This window comes from Pleurodeles waltl, chromosome 12 (genome assembly GCF_031143425.1).
Source record: "Pleurodeles waltl isolate 20211129_DDA chromosome 12, aPleWal1.hap1.20221129, whole genome shotgun sequence".
NCBI lineage: Eukaryota > Metazoa > Chordata > Amphibia > Caudata > Salamandridae > Pleurodeles > Pleurodeles waltl.
The window spans coordinates 349,496,469-349,517,741 of NC_090451.1; the positions used below are offsets into that span (position 1 = coordinate 349,496,469).

The following is a 21,273-nucleotide window of genomic DNA, read 5'->3' on the forward strand; positions in this document are numbered from 1 at the left end:
TGTTGTCGATATACAGTAGCTTGCAATATGTTCATGCTAAAATTTCTCTCAAAATGTGTTTCTAAATAAGCATGCTGCAAACAACTGCATAGACACTCCAACCATTCCACATGTTAGGATACAAACTAGAAAGCAGCATTGGCAATACTAACACACCTGACTTGCCTGGCATACATACATAAGACACATGATGATACTAGTACTCTGTGCATGCAAAATAGTGGTGCAGAAACTGTGGCTGCTTCACTTGCGACATAGTGGTGTCAATTACACCATTTCAATATCAGCAATATGTTGTATATGTCTGTAGCCAGACACTAAAATGCCCAGAAAGACTCACAACGGCTGCTATAGTATATTAGTGTCACCAACCAGAGGGCACAGCCTTATTTGTTGTGCAGAGTGAAAGTCACATTTGGTTGGGGACAAAACAAAGTACAGGATACCGGCCAATAAGTGAAAAATTCCTAGTGTCCTTAAGTGAGTTACCCTCCTAAGAGCGACACACAAATGTATGTAACATGACTGAACTCTAAAGTCATGCAGGACATATTGCTTCAGTTGTGTGGCTGTAGCTTGCAGTATAGATGGGGACATGTAGAAAAGTATATTGTGTTCAAATATTTCCCAAAGTGGAATTTTATTTTCATTTTGCAGCACAAGCTGCATTTTAAACTGCTACATCTAACATTAACTTGAAGACCTAGACTTATCAAAAGCAGAGAGCCCAAAGGGTTTGTGTGCAAATCATTATTAAACCTCCCTGACTTGTAAAACCATCAGTTTATTCAAGGTGTGGCTTGGCTCTATTCTCTCATTTATAGTGCTACAAGGAAATAAAATAACTCTGTCCTATTGCTTAATGAATATTTACTTCTTGTGGGTCTTGTTGAGTTCCTATGCCATGAAACATGTAAGAACTTCAGGATGTGTAATTTATATTAACGAAGAAAAGCTTTTACAATAAATGTGCATTTTCTCTTCGCACCTCACTGCAGCACTTTTACCAGTGCAAAGACAGCCTACAATAAAACTTGATAGTAGAGTGCGGGGAAAACCATGCGCCCAATCCAAATCCTACATAATGCTTGAAACAATTGCTGCTTGTTGCCATCTTCCCACCTCCACCCCAACAACGGATGCATGCTACTCAAATGATAAAGGGTGACTGCCAATGTGGATCTTAAATCACATGGTTTATGAGAGCTAGTACTAATAACCTCAGCAGACACGTGGGGTCTATCACCCACAGGGTTTCGTTGGTGGTGGTGAGCACTTTCAACCAGATACAAAACTTAGTAGTAACTTTCACAGATTATGAAAGTCACCCAGCTCTTGCTTACATGAGCTGGGCTTCTCAACTGAGCAAAAAAAAAAACAAAGCCAGCTCTGCCAAGAACTGAAAGGTGCCAAAGTGACTCTGTCAAATTATCAAATTAGTGGACTTGTATTTATCTCCCTCAACAACGCTTTTTAATATAAGTGACTAGACAAGGCAATTTTTCTTGAAGGTAGCCTAGAACATAAAACTATTCAATCTCTCTGATTCCAAAGACTTAGGTGGTTATTCTAACTTTGGAGGAGGTGTTAATCCGTCCCAAAAGTGACGGAAAAGTGACGGATTTACCACCAGCCGTATTACGAGTCCATTATATCCTATGGAACTCGTAATACGGCTGGTGGTATATCCGTCACTTTACCGTCACTTTTGGGACGGATTAACACTCCTCCAAAGTTAGAATAACCCCCTTAGTAACTGTCCACTCACAAGGGCTGACAGAAACGACAACAGCATCACAATCAAAGCACCTAACTTGTCATTCAATATATCTTTGTATGCTTCTGATGATCATTCATGCCATGTCATTGACCAGATCCTTCTGAATTATTTTTGTTCTAGTGTGGCACCACCATTGTAATCATGCTCGTGGGTGACACATACACACTAATCAATTATGTGTCTTTCATTAACTACCTCTGCTATGGAGTGACGATCATGGGCTTGATTGTGCTACGTTTCAGGAAGCCAAACCTGTACCGCCCTATAAAGGTAAGCAATGCTGTGGAGTGCAAATGCAAAGGATAATACCTGTGCTAACTGAAAAATTATCTTTCTTATGTTCCAATCAATAATTAATCCCTCTTAAAGATACTAATTTTCTTTGAATTTGATTCTTTGCTTTGCTTACTGGCAGAAGGACTAAGAGGGACAATTTCAGGTGGGGAATGGGAGGTGCTTGGAAAACAGCAGAAGAGAGTGGTATTGAAAGTGAAATCCCTCCATGTTTAAGTAAATAGTATACATAAGGTACAACTCTAAAGAGATGGATAGTTCAGCAGTTTACACAAGTGTTTAACAGCTTTTTGCTTCCGGATATATTGCTTCCTTGTGGGACAGCAATCAAATTTGGTTATTCTATCACTTCTGCACTTATAAAAGTACCCTCCAGAAGGGCTGGTGCTGTACCAGATGTTCATAATATCCACATGACCAAACTTTACATTCAATTAATGTCAATTGAAAATTCTGCATTGACTGATTACTGTTGAACTTTGACCTGTTGCTATTCACCCTTTTCAACATTAATTTCCAGTTTTCAGGGGTCTATTTGATCTAAATTGTAAAGTGAACCTGACTTTTGGAAGACTAATGCAATTGAGTGAGTTTGGTGCAAAAAACTGAGTGACTGATGTAGAATGGGCTACTTTAGTTCAATTACTCTATCAAAAACAACTGTATTTTAAAATGTTAAATAGCATGAATAGTGGTAGACATAATTGTTGAGGTATTAATAAATGGTCTGATTTGACAATAATTGCCCCCTTGGTGTTGGAATTTTCCAGCCTTCAGAGGTTCTTGGTCTGATAACAAAATGAAAGGCAGTTAGTCAGTTTTGTAAAAGTCCCTGTGTGGTAACAGTTCGTGAAGGGATTACTCCAGGTCACAGTAAATGAAAAAATGGTCATCACCACATCTAGGAATACCTGTGATGGTACAAAACTAGAAGTAATGTTGTCAACAGACTCTACTCTATGTGGCTGACTCAAAGCACTGTGTACAACCAAGTCAAATAGAACTTTAGCATACATGGACCCAAGGACTTGTCTTCATTGTGGTGTAACTATCCTGATTAATATATGTGGGTGCACAGGTATCACCTATGAGCTACAATATGAAAATACAATTAATTAGAAAGGGAAGTAAGTCCATGAGTTCCTCACATCGAAGTAAACATTGCTTTTCCAAATCTTCAATCTAATAATGTAATAATTTCTGCAGGGATGTAACGCATTAAGCGTGGATCAAGCATCCACCCACAATTAATTAAGGAGGATCAATAGGCAGGAAAAGGGAGAATCTTGAACTTTAACACTCAATAAAGCTCAATAAAGAGCAAAAAGGAAACATCTACTACAAAGCTATTCCTCTTTTCAGTTTTTGAAAATTTATTCAAATAACAGTTTCATTACAGAAAGTAAAATACATGAGTTAATCATGGGAATTAGCATAAACCAAAACCATAACAAATGCAATAATGCAATGTTTCTTTAACAAATTATGTATGCCACTGCACATCTGGAAGTCAATCAAATAATAGTAAATGGGTTCTAAAAACAGAATGGACCACACACATCTTGCCTCTTTAAGGAACAAGCCGAAAGTACAAAAGATATCTGTTTTTTCCCCAAAAGCCCTTATTTTTATAATGTTCTGGAGAATGAAAACACACAATTTGCATAGCACAACATTAAGTAAAAGCAGCACTGAAATATTACAGTGACCCAATCAGCCATCAATTTAAAACCAACTTCTACTTGTACATTATTTGTACTGGTGAACAGTGCAAATAATTTGTTGCACATAAGAAATGGTATGTTTTGTTAATGCAAAACAGGAGGAAAAAAAATGAACTTATTTTCCACATACGAAAACATTAAAGTGTTAACGGAGGCTCAGCTGAGCAGCACTGAAATTTTGCAACATCAGAACATCCTTTACTGGAAAAGCTAGTGAAACATTATTTTGTTACATGCAAATAGAGACCACGGTTTACAGATGAACCTAAATGATTTTCTGAAGGCAAAATAAAACACTAATGTGCACAGCTCGTTCACAGCAAAATGAACATGCACTCTTTTGTAATACAGACTAGTGAGCAAACCTAAATTAGGCACTTTTATTTTAATACAAGGTAGACTCCCTTATGTGCAACCAACATTGTTGAACAGTATAATTGCCTTAAATGTGAAGACTACGGTGAGGGTCCAATATGGACAACATGTAGCGTAAACAGCGCCAATTGTAGAGTGAAAGGAAATCAATCAAGGGTTCTTACTAGGCTCTCTCCCCTTAGCCATCTATGTTAAGGAATGTTAGTATCCCACATACAAGCTACAAATAATGTTTTTAAAATTAGCAGGTAGGTGATTCGATTGCTAGAGGAGTATGCAATGACTTTGAAGTCTATTGTGCCTTACATCAAATCGTGTGCTCAACAAAAAGAAGACAAACTGTAGATGGGTGTCAAAACTAGAAGTTTGTCAGGGAGATTTCTTCATTCCGGTTCAGCTGAACATAGACATGTTATATTTGGGTCATTGGTCACCTAAAGAAAGATAGTGTAATCCATTTCACCATGTCCACATGCAAGGCTGCATCTATAGTGGACTTTTGATGGCTGAATTAAGGCATGATTCTGAAGCTATATGTGTCCGGTATCCAGTGACAACAGAGAGGTACAAGGAAAAGTGTACATTTATTGGCAATGCATCTGATTCTGCTCCGACTTTTAAACTTTTAAAGAAGAGAGTTTTTACTTGAATAACTGGAGGAGACAGTCACTTGTTTTGACTATGTGGGATTTGAGACTTATTATTCAATATTATGCATCTGGAGTTTTTGTAGATTGCGGTCGTAATGCAGCAGAGGCCTGGTAAATGTTAAGGGAAGAATCCTGGATTGCCACTAAAATGGAAAGGCTTTACTTGGGATTGGAAAAACAACAGTATGGCACCAGGCCTGATGCCATGGGGGGAAAGAATGTGACAGCAGGTGACTGATGTATAAGAGGTGTTGTTGATTGTATTCAAATTTCTATGTTTTTGTATGACTAAATTGAGAACCTGACTATAATGTCCCTGTAACCTTTGTTTTTTTAAGTGAATATATACATAATTTGATTTAATAGCATATAAAGTGGTGGTACATACAAATCATACAAATTTAAACATCAAGGTTTCCGTACAAACACCATATTTAACACATAAGTAAAACAAAAGACTAAGCATAGTTTACAAATTGGGAACCATCTTATAACAGTTCTTTGCGCAACAAATACAATTATCACTCTGAACAAAATGAAAAATACAGGATTAGTATTCGCTGTCCTTCCTCTTTTTTGCAGTGTATGTTCATATATCAATATTTACTAAGCATTTAGTTTCATATATGAGAAAAATCATTTTGTTGGTGTAATTTTCGTGTACAAAGTCAGAGAGAGGACATAATACCATGGAACCATCAATGCCATCTTTAAATAGGACATGAACATAGTACTTAATGATTATCAAATATTTATCGCTGACTCCCTTGCACAGCAGTATGATATAGACAAATATTTACATTCTGAATCATGTTATTAAAACAACAATATTGCAAATAAATTATCTCAAGTAACTATATCTCGTGCCCTAAGGTAACTATAACTCACACCTCAGCCATGCACAGTTTATTCCTCAAACATTTTGCTGAAAATATTACATTGATATTATCAATGATGTTATCAAAAATGTCATGATTCCGTAATTTGTGGGGTAATAAGCAGTGTGTGGCGAGGGCACGAGTTTAAGTACATTTAAAGTGTGAGCCTAACTATAATGTCCCTGTAACCTTTCGTGTTTTTAAGTGAATTTCTATGGTTTTTTTTTTATTCCATTTCCTAATTATAACGCCTCTGTAACCTTTCGTTTTTTGGGTCAATTTCTATGGTTTTTTAACGTAAAGTAATTTTCATTACTATACGTTAATCCACCCAAACTCACAGCCCTTTGGACGTGTACGGTGGGAGTTGGCGGTGGTTACACCAAGCATTCCAGAAGTGGATAGTGGGTGTTTTGGTTAACATATACCTAAGATCCCTAACTTGAGATCTTTTCCCTTGTTAGATGCAATTCATTTTTTAGAGGTTTACAGGTACAGAGATCATGGAAAAGTCACAGAAAAAGTATTCTTCAACATTTAGAATATCTCTTCTTGGACTTGCAGCACATCTTAACTCACTTTTCACCATGCCATCTATACAATAAGAAGCTGCCTCATCCTCACCTGACACTAACAACTTGTTCCAAAATTTCAAAGTGGCTTTCTCCAAGATGTTATACCATGACGTCAGCCCAGTCTCCAACCCTATTGCTTGGAGTGTAGCTGATTTGGGTAAATTCAATACAAGTTTAAGAGACAGGCTTTCAATATTTTCCCAATTCTGCATGCCACCCAAAAATAAAATGCCTGATCTATATAAAATTAATACCTGAAAAGTAGTTAGAATTGATCTAGTATCTACCCCCTTATACTGTGTCCTCAATTTGCATAGACCCTTTATTTTTTGAAGGGCATTCACTTTTACCATTTCACAGTGGGTTTTCCAGCTTAGATTGGAGGAGAAGCGCATACCCATATATCTATAGGCATTCCTTCATCAATCTTTGTTGTACCTAGATGCCACTTAAATCTATTTTTCTGGTACCCAAACATCGGTCTTTTAGTTTTACCCACATTCAACCTTTTTTTCCCACAGTAACAAGCAAATGCATCCAGTTTAATCTGAAGGCAAATCTGGTTCCTATCCATAATTACATGGTTGTTCACATAAAGTAAACATGCTATCTGTCGACCTCTCTTTTAGTGCTACAGATGATTTGTGAAGATGATTCAAGAATTTCCTTGAGAATAGCAATAGTGGAGCAAGAGGTTGCCAAGAAGCCATCAGAGCATTCAATGAGGGAGATGTCAAGGGACTGGTTGGCAAAGAATCTAATATATCTCACAAAAAAATAAGCATGTACCAGCAAAGTGATCAGTGGAGGGGTAAACTCTCTCAGGATTTACTGAACAATAAAGGCAGTTCAATTGATGCAGATCGGGTCTCCGAAGAAGGACAAAGGAGTAATCAAATACAAAGTCAATAAAGCACAGTTTATAAATTGTCTTTAACAGAATGGACTGAACAAAATAATAATGCAAGTTTTTGTCAAATAGAGTTGTATACAAAAAAAGGAATATATATATGTTTTTGTCAAATAGAGTTGTATACAAAAAAAGGAATATATATATATATATAGATATATATATATATATATATATATATATACACACATATCCTAGATTACATAGAATTGCATCATTTTTTTTTTTTTTTTTTACTGCTTATAGGTACAATGTGCTAACATGTCTATTCTTTCTCTAGATTAACCTGATTATTCCAATTACGTATCTGGCATTTTGGGCATTTCTGCTCATCTTCAGTTTTTACTCAGAACCAGTCGTCTGTGGAGTTGGCCTTATTATCATACTGACAGGAGTACCTGTCTTTTTTCTGGGCGTGTATTGGAGGAACAAACCAAAATGTATAAATAGTTTTATTGGTGAGGACCAGTTTTACTTTACTGTACAAAACATTATACAATCTCTTTCATTCTGAATGTGAAGTGTAATGCATTGTTTTGATACTTCAATACTTGAAAACGTTTGGAGCATAATGTATGAGTTTGCTTATTATTTGCATGCTATAAACCAAGCAAGGGATTGCCCAGTATCCTCACCGCCCCTGGGTTATCAATATCAATGTAGTATTTTTATGTCAGGAAAGTTTACAATTTTCCTAATTTTTGAAGTTTGCGAAGTGTTCGGGTAAAGTGTCACCTTTATCCATGTATAGTTTGTGTAGTGCAAAGTTTTTTTCATCACATTGTGAGATACGTTTCACTCTAATTTAATCCAGCAACGATGGAAAATTTACATAGACTGTTTCTATCAAAGTCTATCAGTGTTTTCTATGCAGTGCGGAAAAATAAGTCAAATGTATGCTTGCAAGCTTATTTATGTGGGGTGTTGTGTTGCAAAAGAACACCTTTTCACACAAATGTGGGGGAAAGGTATTTATTGAAACTGAGAGAGTGCAAATTGTCTACAGACCTCAAGAGGGTATGAGATCAAATTCTGCAACTTCACACAACCTTAAAATGTGTCTTAGCACATCTCCTAACAGTTAATTGTACGACCAGGGGAGTGACGGACAATCAGATCAGATCGACCACACAGGCATCTACTCCACTTGCATATTATCAGCACGCAGCCACCATTCCAGCGCCACCATGATGAGTCTTTATTAACTGTTTTAATTTATTTTGTTGCGCACACGTTTTCTAAACAGAACCCAAGCTTGTTTTCCACTGGGAATTAAGTGGCAGTACTAGAGTCCCTCTATATAGTCTCTTTAGATTCAACCATGAAGCAGCAAGCCACAGTTTGCTTGGCTGCAAGAAATCAAACCAGAAAGTTTAAAATGCCATTTAGGATCAATTATCAAAACCTTAATAAAGTTTACCAGAGCAGCTCTTCTCAACGTGTTCTGTCAATTACCATAGTTACTTCAAGGCCTAATGAGTTCATATTTTAACACCTTATTCAGCTAAGGAATGCTTAACGAGTGCTGTTCAACTGTTCCAGAATGCAGACATTCATAGTAACATGTCAATTATGATTCACAAAAATAAATGCAGTAGATTTCCTCCTACGAGTGGTGCAAATTGACGACCTTAAAAATTATGAAAATCCACTGAAGTAAATAAGGGTTTTACAAATCAGAAAATTCCACGCAAATTCTTACTGGCCCATATAGCACAGAACGTGCTACATAAAGGTATACATACATCAGATATGCCCATCAGCACGTGCAAACTTTTTATTCACGTAGAATAATTTTGTACGTGGAAAAAACCCATTGCCTAGTGCGAACGGAAAAAAGGGGGTGTTAAAAACATGTTCTCATTCTTCAAACACTTGTTCCTAACTTCACTAAGAGTAACCTCACAAGCATTTTCAAAGTGGGAAGGACTATGTGTAATGTTTTGGAATACTAACAATTGTACTACTTTGTAGTTGTTCCAAACATTTTGGAGAGCTTGTCACACCTGCCAACACTCCCCAACCTCCCTCATTTTATCCACACCCCTAACCTTGCAAGTGTCGAAACTCTGACATTCTTCTCACTATTACCCAGTTGTAAAATTAATTTCTGGTTTGAAAATCCCGATTTCCACGTCGAAAGTGGAATTTGCAGCCAGGAATTCCTTATTCTGTGACTCGAGATTTGAGGATTCAAATCCAACTTTGTGCACCTTCACATAAGCGTGTCAAATGTTTTGTGTAACGATCCTCTCATGTTCTGTGTCTATTCAGTAGATTGCTAGTCATATGAAACACAAACTGCATCTTCTGCTGGTCACATTACAATGGTACTCAGAGAAAAGTACCACGTCTTTACAATGTGGGGCCCTGTGCATATATGGAACCGTAAGACAAACAATACAATATTAAGCAAAACACACTGTACATCCCAAAAACGAAAGTCAGAAATTAACATGAACACTAAATAGGCAGAAATATACACTGTGTAAATGTATGTATGCTCCAGTGAATCAAGATCTTTGTTTAAGATTAACGGTTGCATCTTTTAAACCATTATAATGCTGTTTTTCTAAAACCACAGGACGAAAGCGGTATTGGTTGTATAGCTCAATGAAGCTAAACATTGAAAAAGAGAAACAACAAGATTGACTCTGCATTGAGTGGTTTTAAAGAATTTAGAAAATGTCGAGAAACCTGTCATATTTAATGGGCAATTCTGCAAAATCTATAAACAAAATATATATAGACCTTTTAATATTTGTTAATCTCCTCTTACAGCAGTGTAATGTAGGCTTGTATCCACAGATTAATGGTTTCAAACCAATGTGGAGGCCTAACTTGGATCACATAAGTAAAGTGATGTATACACACTTGAACCAATGCGCTTCCATTTTCTGTGTCCACTCTGTGTTATGACTACTGTGTTGATATTACTGTTGTGAGGCTATTTCAAGCAACAATCAGCTTTGATGACACACTACACCTAGCAGAGCAATGTCCATTTTTGGTAACGCATATTTTTGTTTACTTCTTAACAATGAAAGAGTACATTGCAATTTCTTGAAGGAGGACACAACAATCTCACATATTTATTTAAGTCCAAATTCTGTGTCATAAAGTCAAATGTATTTGCCTATTTTAATAAATCTTTAAAAGACTCATCTTTCAGAATGCACTGTCTTGCATATCAAATCTAACATTTAAAAGTCCTTATTTTAACTCGAGTTGAGGTTTGAGTTGAATATCACAGGGCACAGCCTTTGAAGTTCGGTGTTTGATCCCAATAATGCCATTGCGTAGTCCAAATGTATTAATTTCTTCAATAAGAAAAATTACAGTGCTGCCTTCTTTGTGTTTTCCTTCTTCTGTAGAGTCCATGACATACTGTGGGCAGAAGATTTGCTATGTGGTATATCCCCAGGACGACGCACCAACAGAAGATATCGTACCTTACAATCATTCAGAAGTTGCAGAAAATGAAATATCACTAAAGAAAAAATAAAATATTCTAATAGAAGTAGCATTTTGTTTACATGTTGATTTTTATAAAGTACTTCTTTGAAAATGTTTTTAGGACAGAGAAATACAAAAGGTAAGGCACTCCTGTACCTAGAACTCGTGTTATAGAATACCAACATGCTCTTGGTATTTCCTAAAAATAAAACCAGAACTAGTTGTTTATTATTTCGACTTTTGAATCGGAGATTTACATGTGGCCACTACGTAAGAGCGTCAAACAAGGAGAAAGAGTTGCATCTTATTAGTGCATTGGAGATGACATGGCTGCAGTTGATAAATCTGCCTCAGTCACAACTCCTTCCAGCCACAAAAGATGTTGTCTCTTAACAGGTAAGTGGAGTCTATGAAAGCTAGCATTTTAGGGCCTATCCGCCTTTCGATTGGTTTTGAAAATGTGGCACTTGTGTATTCTAAAATATGATACCTCAGTATAGAGGCTCAGCTGACAATTGTTTTTAAAGGCCTAAAGAGGGATATTAGCCAATATGCCATGATTTCATAGAAGAAAGGAAAGCAATATTGTTCTGGGTCAGCGGGGTTATCTCTAGTCAGCCACTCGTATAAATAATAGATTCTCAAGGTAGTTTTGGTGTCAGTGGAAAAATAATACTCACCATGCCTCTTGTGCCAGGAAAAGTAAAACCCTTCTCCTGGCAAATGTTCACTGCAAAAAAGAAAACTGCCAATAATGTACTATTTCAGTAGACATGCCACACAGACTTAGTAGAATTATTTGTGTAGACGCAGCAATGCTCAAATACAATTTATTTATCCAAAAGATAATGGCACGGCAGTTATTTCTCAAGAAAGTGTGTCATAAGTTGTAGTGCCGGTTCTCTTGCATCCTCATTTTATTCTTATTCCAGAAGAGATCCCCTGACACAGTACATTTTCCAATAATGATTCCCCTTCACAGTTCATCACTCAGTGCCAGTAATCGTGCCAACACCAGCCACATTGGATCTGACGAAACCCTTCTCCAGCAGAAGTATTCCACCTGCGTTCATACACCCGCATTAAAGATTATGTAGCTCTGACCACAAATAAATGTTCTGGGTGCGTGAATGTAATTTGTGGCCAGTATACACCACGCACGTCTGTAATCTCGACCTACATGTAACCATTTATGTCTGCTTACATTTGTGCAGGTGTGTAACCCAAGCCCTGCAGCACAGGAGGGGTCCCAACCCTTCCTTGAGTCCAAAATACATCAGGTTTACCCTATTTAACCCAAGTCCAATAACTATCTGTGAAAAATGGTAGACTCATGGGTCCCGCTTCATATTCTGCAGGGGTGGGCCATCTCTTTCCATTATGCCACTGCATTGCTATCAGGGCTTGTGCATGGATGGCTTGCTTCTACAGAATTTAGTCACTAATTAATTCTTCAACTAGAATCCGTCAGAATGAAGCCCGCGATTAGCATTCCCATCAGGATTCACATAAGTTATTGGTGTTGGGATTTATTTGCTCCATGACTTTATATGCAAGGATTTTGTTGTCCCATTAATTGTTATACTAATATTTAGCTGCCTTCAACCAGATTTGTGATAGTATGTTGATGTAATTATCAGTAAAAAGGTCTCTGGCTGCTTCAACAAAACGAACATACCAGGGCTCAGCTATTCTGTTAAATCAGACATGCCTGTCTTCTGCTCCAAAAAAGGATTCCTATGTATGTTTAGTTATCCCCACCCCATCAAAGTATTCCTGTGAACATTATTTGCCCCATCCAATAATGCATGTTAGTATTCATCAACTCCAGCAAATGCATATTTAGCAAAAGACTACTCTAGAAAATGATGTATTCAGTACAATCTATTACTTCTAATACACTACAACATTCTAAACATTTAGCATGGCACTTAGGGCCAGATGTAGCAAAGCGTTTGCGAGTCGCAAAAGCCTCACCGGAATGCAGAAATGCATTTTGCGAGTCGGATCCGACTCGCAAAATGCATTTCCGACTCGCAAATAAGAAGGGGTGTTCCCTTCCTATTTGCGACTCGCAATGCTATGCAATTCCATTTGCAACCGCAAAAGGGGTTGCAAATGGAATCGCAGTTACCATTCACTTGAAGTGGATGGTAACCCAGTTGCAAACGGGAAGGGGTCCCCATGGGACCCCTTCCCCTTTGTGACTGGACATAAAAATATTTTTTCAGAGCAGGCAGTGGTCCAAGGGACCACTACCTGCCCTGAAAAAATCCGAAACAAAAGGTTTCGTTTTTTTTTTTCTAAGTGCAGCTCGTTTTCCTTTAAGGAAAACGGGCTACACTTTGACAAAAAAAAACTGCTTTATTTAAAAGCAGTCACAGACATGGTGGTCTGCTGTCTCCAGCAGGCCACCATCCCCGTGAGTGCCCAGACGCGCTATGGGGTCGCAAATTGCGACCCACCTCATTAATATTCATGAGGTGGGTCTTTGCGACCCCATAGCGAGTCGCAGACGGTGTCTGAGACACCTTTCTGCATTTGGTTTTGCGAGTTGCAATTTGCGAGTCGCTATGACCCGCAAATTGCAAGTCGCAAAACTATACTTACCTACATCTGGCCCTTAGTGACGATTACTTCAAAGAATTATCCATTGTGCTTTCCAACTGTGTTTCCTAGCCCTTATCAACCAACAAGAATGTGTCGCAAATTTGCTAGAACAATAGAAAAAAAGAGTACATGGGCGGAAGATTAAAGAGGCAAGTCATTTTAATATTCTGTCCAGCCCCTTTCGTTGCAAATGTGCAGGTAAAATAAAAAGCAAAAAATACAGGACGTTAGAAACTAAGATAGTCAGCAGCAGCTGGGATGCAGGACTGCTGTCCAAGGCACGGCCCCCTCCTCTAAATTATATTGTTCAATAAGTAGTATTTTTGAAAAAGCAAATGGCAAATACCAGGTAGTTGCCCAGAAGATGTGTTTGTTTGGCACATGCTTCCATTGGCAATTAAATCTGGCACTTATGAAGCGGGCATTTGGCGTTCTTGAAGGGACACTGCCCCACCCCCCCTTTGTTGGAAGTAAAATCTTATAACTCCCTTCCTGTCGACGTCTTTCTTCTACATGACTGAAACACAGCATAAGATCACAGGCCTGAGAAAGGTTTTTAAAAAACGGAATAATACAAATAGGTACTAAATGCATAATAGGGTAAATAGTAGGAGAACACAAAGCATGTTGTTATGACACACGCACCATATTTTCAGTAAAAGACAAAAAAAATCACAGTGAGGCTGAGGACCTTCACAGGAATAAAGAATATGTCCAAGTGGGTTAAAGTGCCGTTCGTCTGCCTGATGAGCAATGAGGACGTGGTCTCATTATTTGCCACTTGGAACCTCAAAACAGAATCAGGATAGTACAAAGAAATCAGTAAGAAAACAAGAACAGAACATCGCATCCAGGTCCAAGTGTGAGCTCATTTTCATCTTGAAAACCAAATAACATAGCTGATACTATGCACTTACTACTGATTGCAATCCCGAGCTTTAGGGACAAGGCTTTCGAAAATACCTTCCAAATACAACAGGCGAAGAAGCTGTTCAAAAAGAGTTCGTCTTAAGAGTGAAATCCACATTACCTCAGATCTCTATCATAATAAAAGCTGTAAATTTGTGTAATCAAAGCTGAAATTTTAAACGTGCTATGCTGCTCTTTGTACCTGATACGATAATAGAGCCACAAAGATGAAAAAAATAGAGGCCAAGTCTCCCAAATCCAAAGTCAGTAACTTAACCATTAAACCGCAGCCTCGAACACTTCTTCCTTGCAAAGGTTAGCCCTGCCACCTAAAGCTATGCTGATTGACAGAGTCCATTTTCACAGTCTCTCAGGCATTACGTGGAAAACACTACCCGAGTACCAAGAAATCCATAATCCCTGACGAAACGACCAAGAAAATCACAACAAAGAATGTGGAGACACAGAGGGATGGAGCAGGTGAGACTTCCAAAGGTATGTCGGGTGGGGTGACAGAAAGGGTCACACTACACCTCGCAACCCCAAACAGTGAGCATTGGTGACAAATGTAATAAATAATATATATGGGAATGGTTGTTTCTTTGTAATTCAGACGATGCGGTGTGCTTTATTATGTTCACCTTAATCCAGTCTTTCCAAAGCCATTTTATTTACTCATTACTTGGACAGTCACCAGATGATGTTCTTGCTTAGAACCAAGATCTAAAGATGTTGTGACAACAGGCATAAAAACCAGCTAGATTGGATGCCACATGGCGGGGTAGAGCAATGCAGTCGTTTTTTCAGTGAACACTAGAACCATTTTCAAATAGAAAAGTGAAAAAGAGTTTCTTGGACAGGAGCACTTCCTTTTATTATGGGCCCTAGGAATTCATGGAGAATAAGGCACCTCTAACAACTCTGATACGTTAGTTGCGGTGGACAAATTCACTACCATTATATATTGACCATTTACAGAAACGTATATTGCCAACAACTAACACTTCCACCAAAAGCACTACTACCAAAATGGTCATGACATTGACCTGGATCTAGTGTCCGAATTCCTACAACTGGAGTCAGACCAGTAAATTGACCAGGCCATAGATATGACAGGCTGATGTAATAGCAAAAAAAAAGTGATAGAGAGAATTAATGCCGCTTGATTAGAATCCAAGCAGCATTAGAAGGGTAAATGAGCCATGTCCGGCTTGAGGTGACTCCTTTAGACAGCAAAAAGGTGTAGAGCTGAAAATGCTTAAATTAATCTGTACCGGTCAGGGTGCATTCCATAGTATTATTTGTGGTTGAGATTGAATAAGTCATGACTATGCATATGTTAAGTTGATGACAAGGTTTATTCCTATCAAGCTTGCTGATGTGACAGTAGTTAATCCCCAAGGTCTGTTCATCTAGAGTTCACTTTAAAAAGGTGATTCTTCAAGGCAAACTGGGCAATTACTGAGTGGATGATTGCTACTATGACCAACTCCCTTTGATTGTTTCTCTGTTTATCAATTCCAATGTGAGGACGAAGGGATCTGTAAGTCAGTCATATTGAGCTTTCTGGTGAGACTTCAGGTATGCATGAGGCCATTGGGAGTTAGAGCTCTGTCGATTTAAACATCATTTGGTGGAGGTAAACAGCACTGTCCTATGAATTGTCACAATGGCTCACATGAACTGGAAGTTGTTCCCAATTTAATGCATAACTTGGCATTGTTTAGAGAAGACATCAACAAAAGTGAGATGTTAAGAAACAAGGGACTGGGGGGCGTGGGTTGGCTGCGAAAGATGGCGGTCTCTGTGAAGAGCTCCAGCTGCCCGCACCGAATACAGCATAATCCACAATGTAACAGGCTGCTTTGACAATGCAGCAGGCTTGCTTGGACTGCAGTTCTTGCATGTGAATATTGGCTGCCCACTTTTGGTTCCAGGACTGTCGGGGACAACGAGGCAGCCCGTGGTGACTGTTCACACTCCTGCAGCCTAACTGATGCTGGGTGTGACCACAGAGGACCCCTGGCTCGGGTTTTGGCTCCTACGCGGAAGGAGGCTGGTGGGTACCCTTTTCCTGCACCTTTGCTGTGTCACCACATGGCTGTGGGGCAGCTGGGGGAGAGGGGCTCACCACTGAGGCCTGCTGTGTGACTGGGCTCTGGTCGCAGATCAGCAACCGGATCTTGTCACAGTGCACCCCAGGCCCCCATGAGGAGGGGACCCTGTCTTAGACTTTGAAGGCTGGACCATGGGGCAGGTTCTCCTGAATCCCCCGTTACCCTGTGGGTACTCCCCACATCTTCTTTGTGTTCAGCCTGAGGACCAACAGCCAGGTCAGGCCACAAACCATGTTCCACTCATGTAGATGGGGGCTGCGGCCCCTCATTTGACCAGGGCATTGGAACGGACCGCAGAGTTAGGGGGAATTTTCCACAGTTGCTGTCTCCCCTGCACCCCCCAGCTGGAATCGTTGGCTGAGTTGGGCCACAGGCATGAACTGAGGTCCCTCCCTTCACTCTCCTCAATATATCTAATGCTTTAACTCTGAGATTGGTGGCCATGTAGGGGGAATGGTGATCTCCCCCTGATCCCCTACATTGGTCCTCTTATTGGTCAGTAGTGATTTCATGCCCTAGTGCTGGTCACGGTGTGTGTCCGGTGGCAATTTTGTGGCTCTGGCGCTTGGGGCCACGGCCTGTTTGTGCCTCGTCCTGGAGGATTTTTCTGCTTGTTGTCCCAGTTGGACAGCACAAGACAGGCTGCGTGACTTCAAACTCCCTGTCTCTGTGGACTGCAGATCTGTCAGCTGGAGAAGGCCGGTTATTGTGCCAGGACTAAGGGAAGGAGTCATAGATCTACTGGGGACAGCCTTTCATGGATCTTCATGGGTAGATGAATAGCTATTATATCGCACTTGTCTATTCAGACAGTGTCCCGGCACTTGCCATTCAGAGATGTGGAAAGAGTGGCAAGGTTCATCAGTAAGCCTCCAATCTCTACAGTTTTAATACGTACGCTTTCAGCTCTTTTAGAACCTAGCTTTCTCAGTGATAGATCTCAGATGACCAGGCATCTGATTCCACATGCTTCCTGCCACGACAGGGAAAGAGGATATATATTAGGAGATATGTGTCATGTTCGTACCTAGCATGACGCCCAGGATCACTACATCACGATCACTGGCTTCTATGGAGGCAAACTCTTTTCCATCCTCAACGAGTATGCACCATACACCTTACTTGAGGCATTCTTATGTACCATACTCAGGAAGATCCAATTTTGGCCTCGTGGACTGTCTGATCACTTGCCTTTTGAGTTGCAAATGGCGACAGCAGAGTACAGGGGCCTGCCTCAGTGGTAGCAAAGCAATTGAACCCTAGTAGACACCCAGTTTAAGTTGGCCCATCAGGATGCCACACGTGAATACCTTCATCACAGCTTAGGCTCAGTTACCTCCCCCGGGCTCCTGTGGAAAGCTTGGAAGGCCACAACGCATGGTTTCAATTATAGTTATTGGGTAGCCCATCACAACTGCATAGACAGTGAGGTGATGGAGTTAGAGGCGAGCCATCTTGAGCTGGAAGTCCAATATCTGGCCTCCCCTGATCCAGCAACCCTACGAGACTCACTGCACACCAGAACCATCTTATGTCGAACTCTGATGGAGGAGGTGCACTTGGCTTGGACGGTTACTAAGAGTCACATTTATCAATGTGGAGACAAATTCAGCAAAACCCTTCAGTGGCTTGGTTCTGAAGCGCTCTCACAGAACCCAATCCCATGCATCCTCAATACCCAGTGGAACTGTGTATCCTGTGCTCGGCTGATTGCCAGCACATTTGCTGATTACTATAGTAAACTATATGCCCCCCGCCGGGACACTAAGAGCCCCTCAGAGGTGGAGTTGTTTGTCCGGGATTTCCCTGCCCATACTCTCTCACCTTAAGACAAGGAAACCTTAGAGCTGGAAATCACAGTGAAGGAACTGGGGGTGGCCTTGATGCAGCTGCATGCGGGAAAGTCGCCAAGTCCGGACAGCCTCCGGGCTGAATTTTATAAGGCAACCTGGGCGCTCACAGGCCCCGACATGCAAGGGGTTTCCTGTTAGGCTACAGCAGGACAATTGCTGCCTCTGAACCATAGGACCACAGCTATTATAGTTATTCTCAAACTGCATCAACTAATGGAGTGCTGTGGGTCTTATCACCCAATTTCACTTTTGAACATCGAGGTCAAGGTGTGGGTCAAGGCATTGGCTATTAGACTGATTAAGGTCATATCCACTTTGATCCACCCAGACCAATTGGGCTTCATGCTAGGCTGCGCTACAAGGCACAACATTCAGCGAGTGTACAATGCTATTGCTGTCTTGCAGTGTCATCATGCTGACAGAGCACTCTTACAGGTGGACTTCTGTAAATCTTTTGATTCCATCGTATGGCCGTTTCGGTTTCCTCTTCTCTCTAGGATGAACTTTGGACCCGGGTTCATTGGTTATGTAAAACTTCTCTACACTGAGCTGTTCACTCAGGTCAGGGTGGATGAGACTACTTCTGCCCCTTTTCCGGTTGAGTGGGGAACGCATCAGGGGTGTCTCCTCTATCCATTCCTCTTTGCTTGGCCGGGCTATCTTGGCCTTCGTGGCTCCAGGTCCTCACACAGGGGTTTCAATATTTGGAAGTGTATGTCACTACAGACAAGACCCGGGTGTGGGCCCTGAATACACAACCACAACTGGACAGACAGGCAGCAGACTTGAAACATGGGCAATGTTGCCTCTTTCACTTCTTGGCAGATCGACCATCTTTAAGATTGTGGCCCTTCCCAGACTCTTGCATCATCTCCAAAACATTCTGGTTCCCATCCCCACATAGCTCTTCTCCCATTTTGATTCCCTTATGTGGGGTTTTTAGTGTATTCTGGTCCATCCCATCTCACCCTCTCCAAATGTTATAAATCTACTTATTATAGCGGCATTGCCCCTCCGTGCAGCTGACTGTCTTGAATGAAAGATGGTCTGGGGGCTTCGATGATCCTGCATATGCGTCTGAGGGATGGGCACTGGGCTCACAGATTCTGTTGCATCTGCTATATGGAGGTCCAATCCCTCACGATCTATCCGGGTGAATAGGGTAATCCTTGAGACATAGAGAGTGACAAGTGGGTCCATGGGACGGGGGTGGTCACTAGAAAGACCCCTTTATGGGAAGGTACAGCCCTGCGATAGGTGACTGAGCTGCAGGTGTTCAGGCACTGGGATCTAATTGGAATCTCCAAGCTGGGCGATGTTCTTGATGGGATTAAATCCTTTGACACCCTTCAAAAAGAATATCAGTTTCATCAGACCCACATTTACAAATATCTACAGCTCAGACATGAACTTGTGCCCTATTTCGCACATATGGAAGATATCCCAGAAGTCAGAATATTGTTGACCAACATCCCCCAACAGAGGATTTCAGTCATGTACCAGATACCTTCCGACCCTCAGGAAGGCTTGGGTCCATGACGTGGGCCCCTTGGAAGTTGATGACTAGAGAGAGGAGTTGGCTTCTGGGCACAAGATGGCCATTGCTTCTCAGTACCGCCTCATTCGGCTGCGATATCTACACAGGATTTATTACACTGTGGAGAGGTTGTGGAGGAAGGGCCTTATACCATCTGCCAATTGTTTGTGATGTCAGAGTGTAACGGGTAACTTTATGCATATTGTTTGGGACTATGCTGTTCTTGCCCTTTCTGGGGCGGGGTCTTTGAAGGGGTTGATGGGAGTTTCCTTGTCGTGATCTCCTGGAATCCCATTATTGCACATCTTGGACAGTGTGGATGGAAATAGATACCGACGAGCAATCTTGTGGTTAGGCCATACTGTAGCCAAGTGCAGCATCACAAGGGCCTGGAAGAAGACTCAAGCCCCTTCACTGGAGGTTTGAAAGAAAGGCCTCAACATCAAACTTCTTGTTTCCATCACTCGGGGCTGTCCTAAGAAATATCATCAAATTTGGAAATGCTGGGCAGAGTACCATGGAATACAGTTCAAACCATGCCCTTTAATGAAGATTTCCCTGGGTGCTTCAAATCAGAGCTTTTGTATCCTAGATGTTGTTCGAGGTGAGGTTGGGAGTTGAGGGTCGAGGCGGGTGGTACACATTCTTTTCTTTTCTTTTGCCCCAACTTCTTGTTGGTGGTAATGCTAACATTGGATGCTTTATGGGTGTTATTTTTTTGTAATGTTTGTTCTCTTTTAGTGTGTTGATGACAGTGGTCGATATCGGCCATTTTGCAAGGCTAAACAGCCCTGGTATTTTGGTCATCTTGCAAATGTGTCCTTTATTGGTTACTTATTTTTACTGTAACACCTATTTCTTACAAACAAAACATTTAATAAAATGTGCGGGGGAAAATAAAAAGAAATGAGGGATAGCTGTTGCAAAAACAGAGCTGCCACCAGCCAATTATACAAACATAGGTAGAAAACCACTTCCTGAAAGTGCAGATAAACTTATCCTATGATCAGGATTGTCCAGTATACTTTGTGTGTGCCCATTCAGGTGAAGGAAGAAATTTGTACTGACAGAGATTACCCTCCAACCAAAGAAGCTGCCAATGTGTGCTCACGCTACTATACTTTTCATAGCTAATCTTTCACCTAGATGGTGGCCAAAACAATAATTAAATGTGCCAAATGGTACTTGTAAAGCTCAAGTGCAACGCATGGGAGCTCACTAGAGACTCTGGTTTGTGAAATTCAACAGGGACCAACTCAATTAGGTTTGAATCATTATGAATTCGATTGGGTAAGCTTCCACATCTACTCCATCTTTAATGTAAGCATCTGCAGTCAAAGTAAAATATGTTCACATGAAGAAAACTGTGTGCATCTTGAAAGTAAAACTTAATTCTCAACACTGTCTTTCAAAGCACAAACAAGAGAACTCAAGGAATTATTACAAAGAGAAGAACAAGGTACACACCTTTGGTAACGTTCTTTCTTGTGGATACTCTAACTGAAGATCTCTCACCATCAGAATCTCCCAGAGGTGCCAAGCTAAATCTGGAACCTTTCTAGTACAGTGCTCCAACACCCCCTGTGGCTCAGTGTTGTCCTCGTA

The 21,273-nt window shown here is 40.5% G+C and overlaps 1 protein-coding gene across 1 annotated transcript in view; it reads left to right on the forward strand.

The window, feature by feature from the left end:
- SLC7A10 (solute carrier family 7 member 10) overlaps window positions 1–10,710 on the forward strand; it is a 524,687-nt gene extending 513,977 nt beyond the window's left edge. Inside the window, exons 9-11 of the mRNA XM_069216530.1 lie at window positions 1,901–2,050; window positions 7,467–7,644; window positions 10,561–10,710. Coding sequence (XP_069072631.1) covers window positions 1,901–2,050; window positions 7,467–7,644; window positions 10,561–10,691 — 459 coding nt within the window. The 3' untranslated portion in view covers window positions 10,692–10,710. The remainder of the gene's footprint in view (window positions 1–1,900; window positions 2,051–7,466; window positions 7,645–10,560) is intronic.
- The last annotated feature ends 10,563 nt before the right edge of the window (window positions 10,711–21,273 follow it).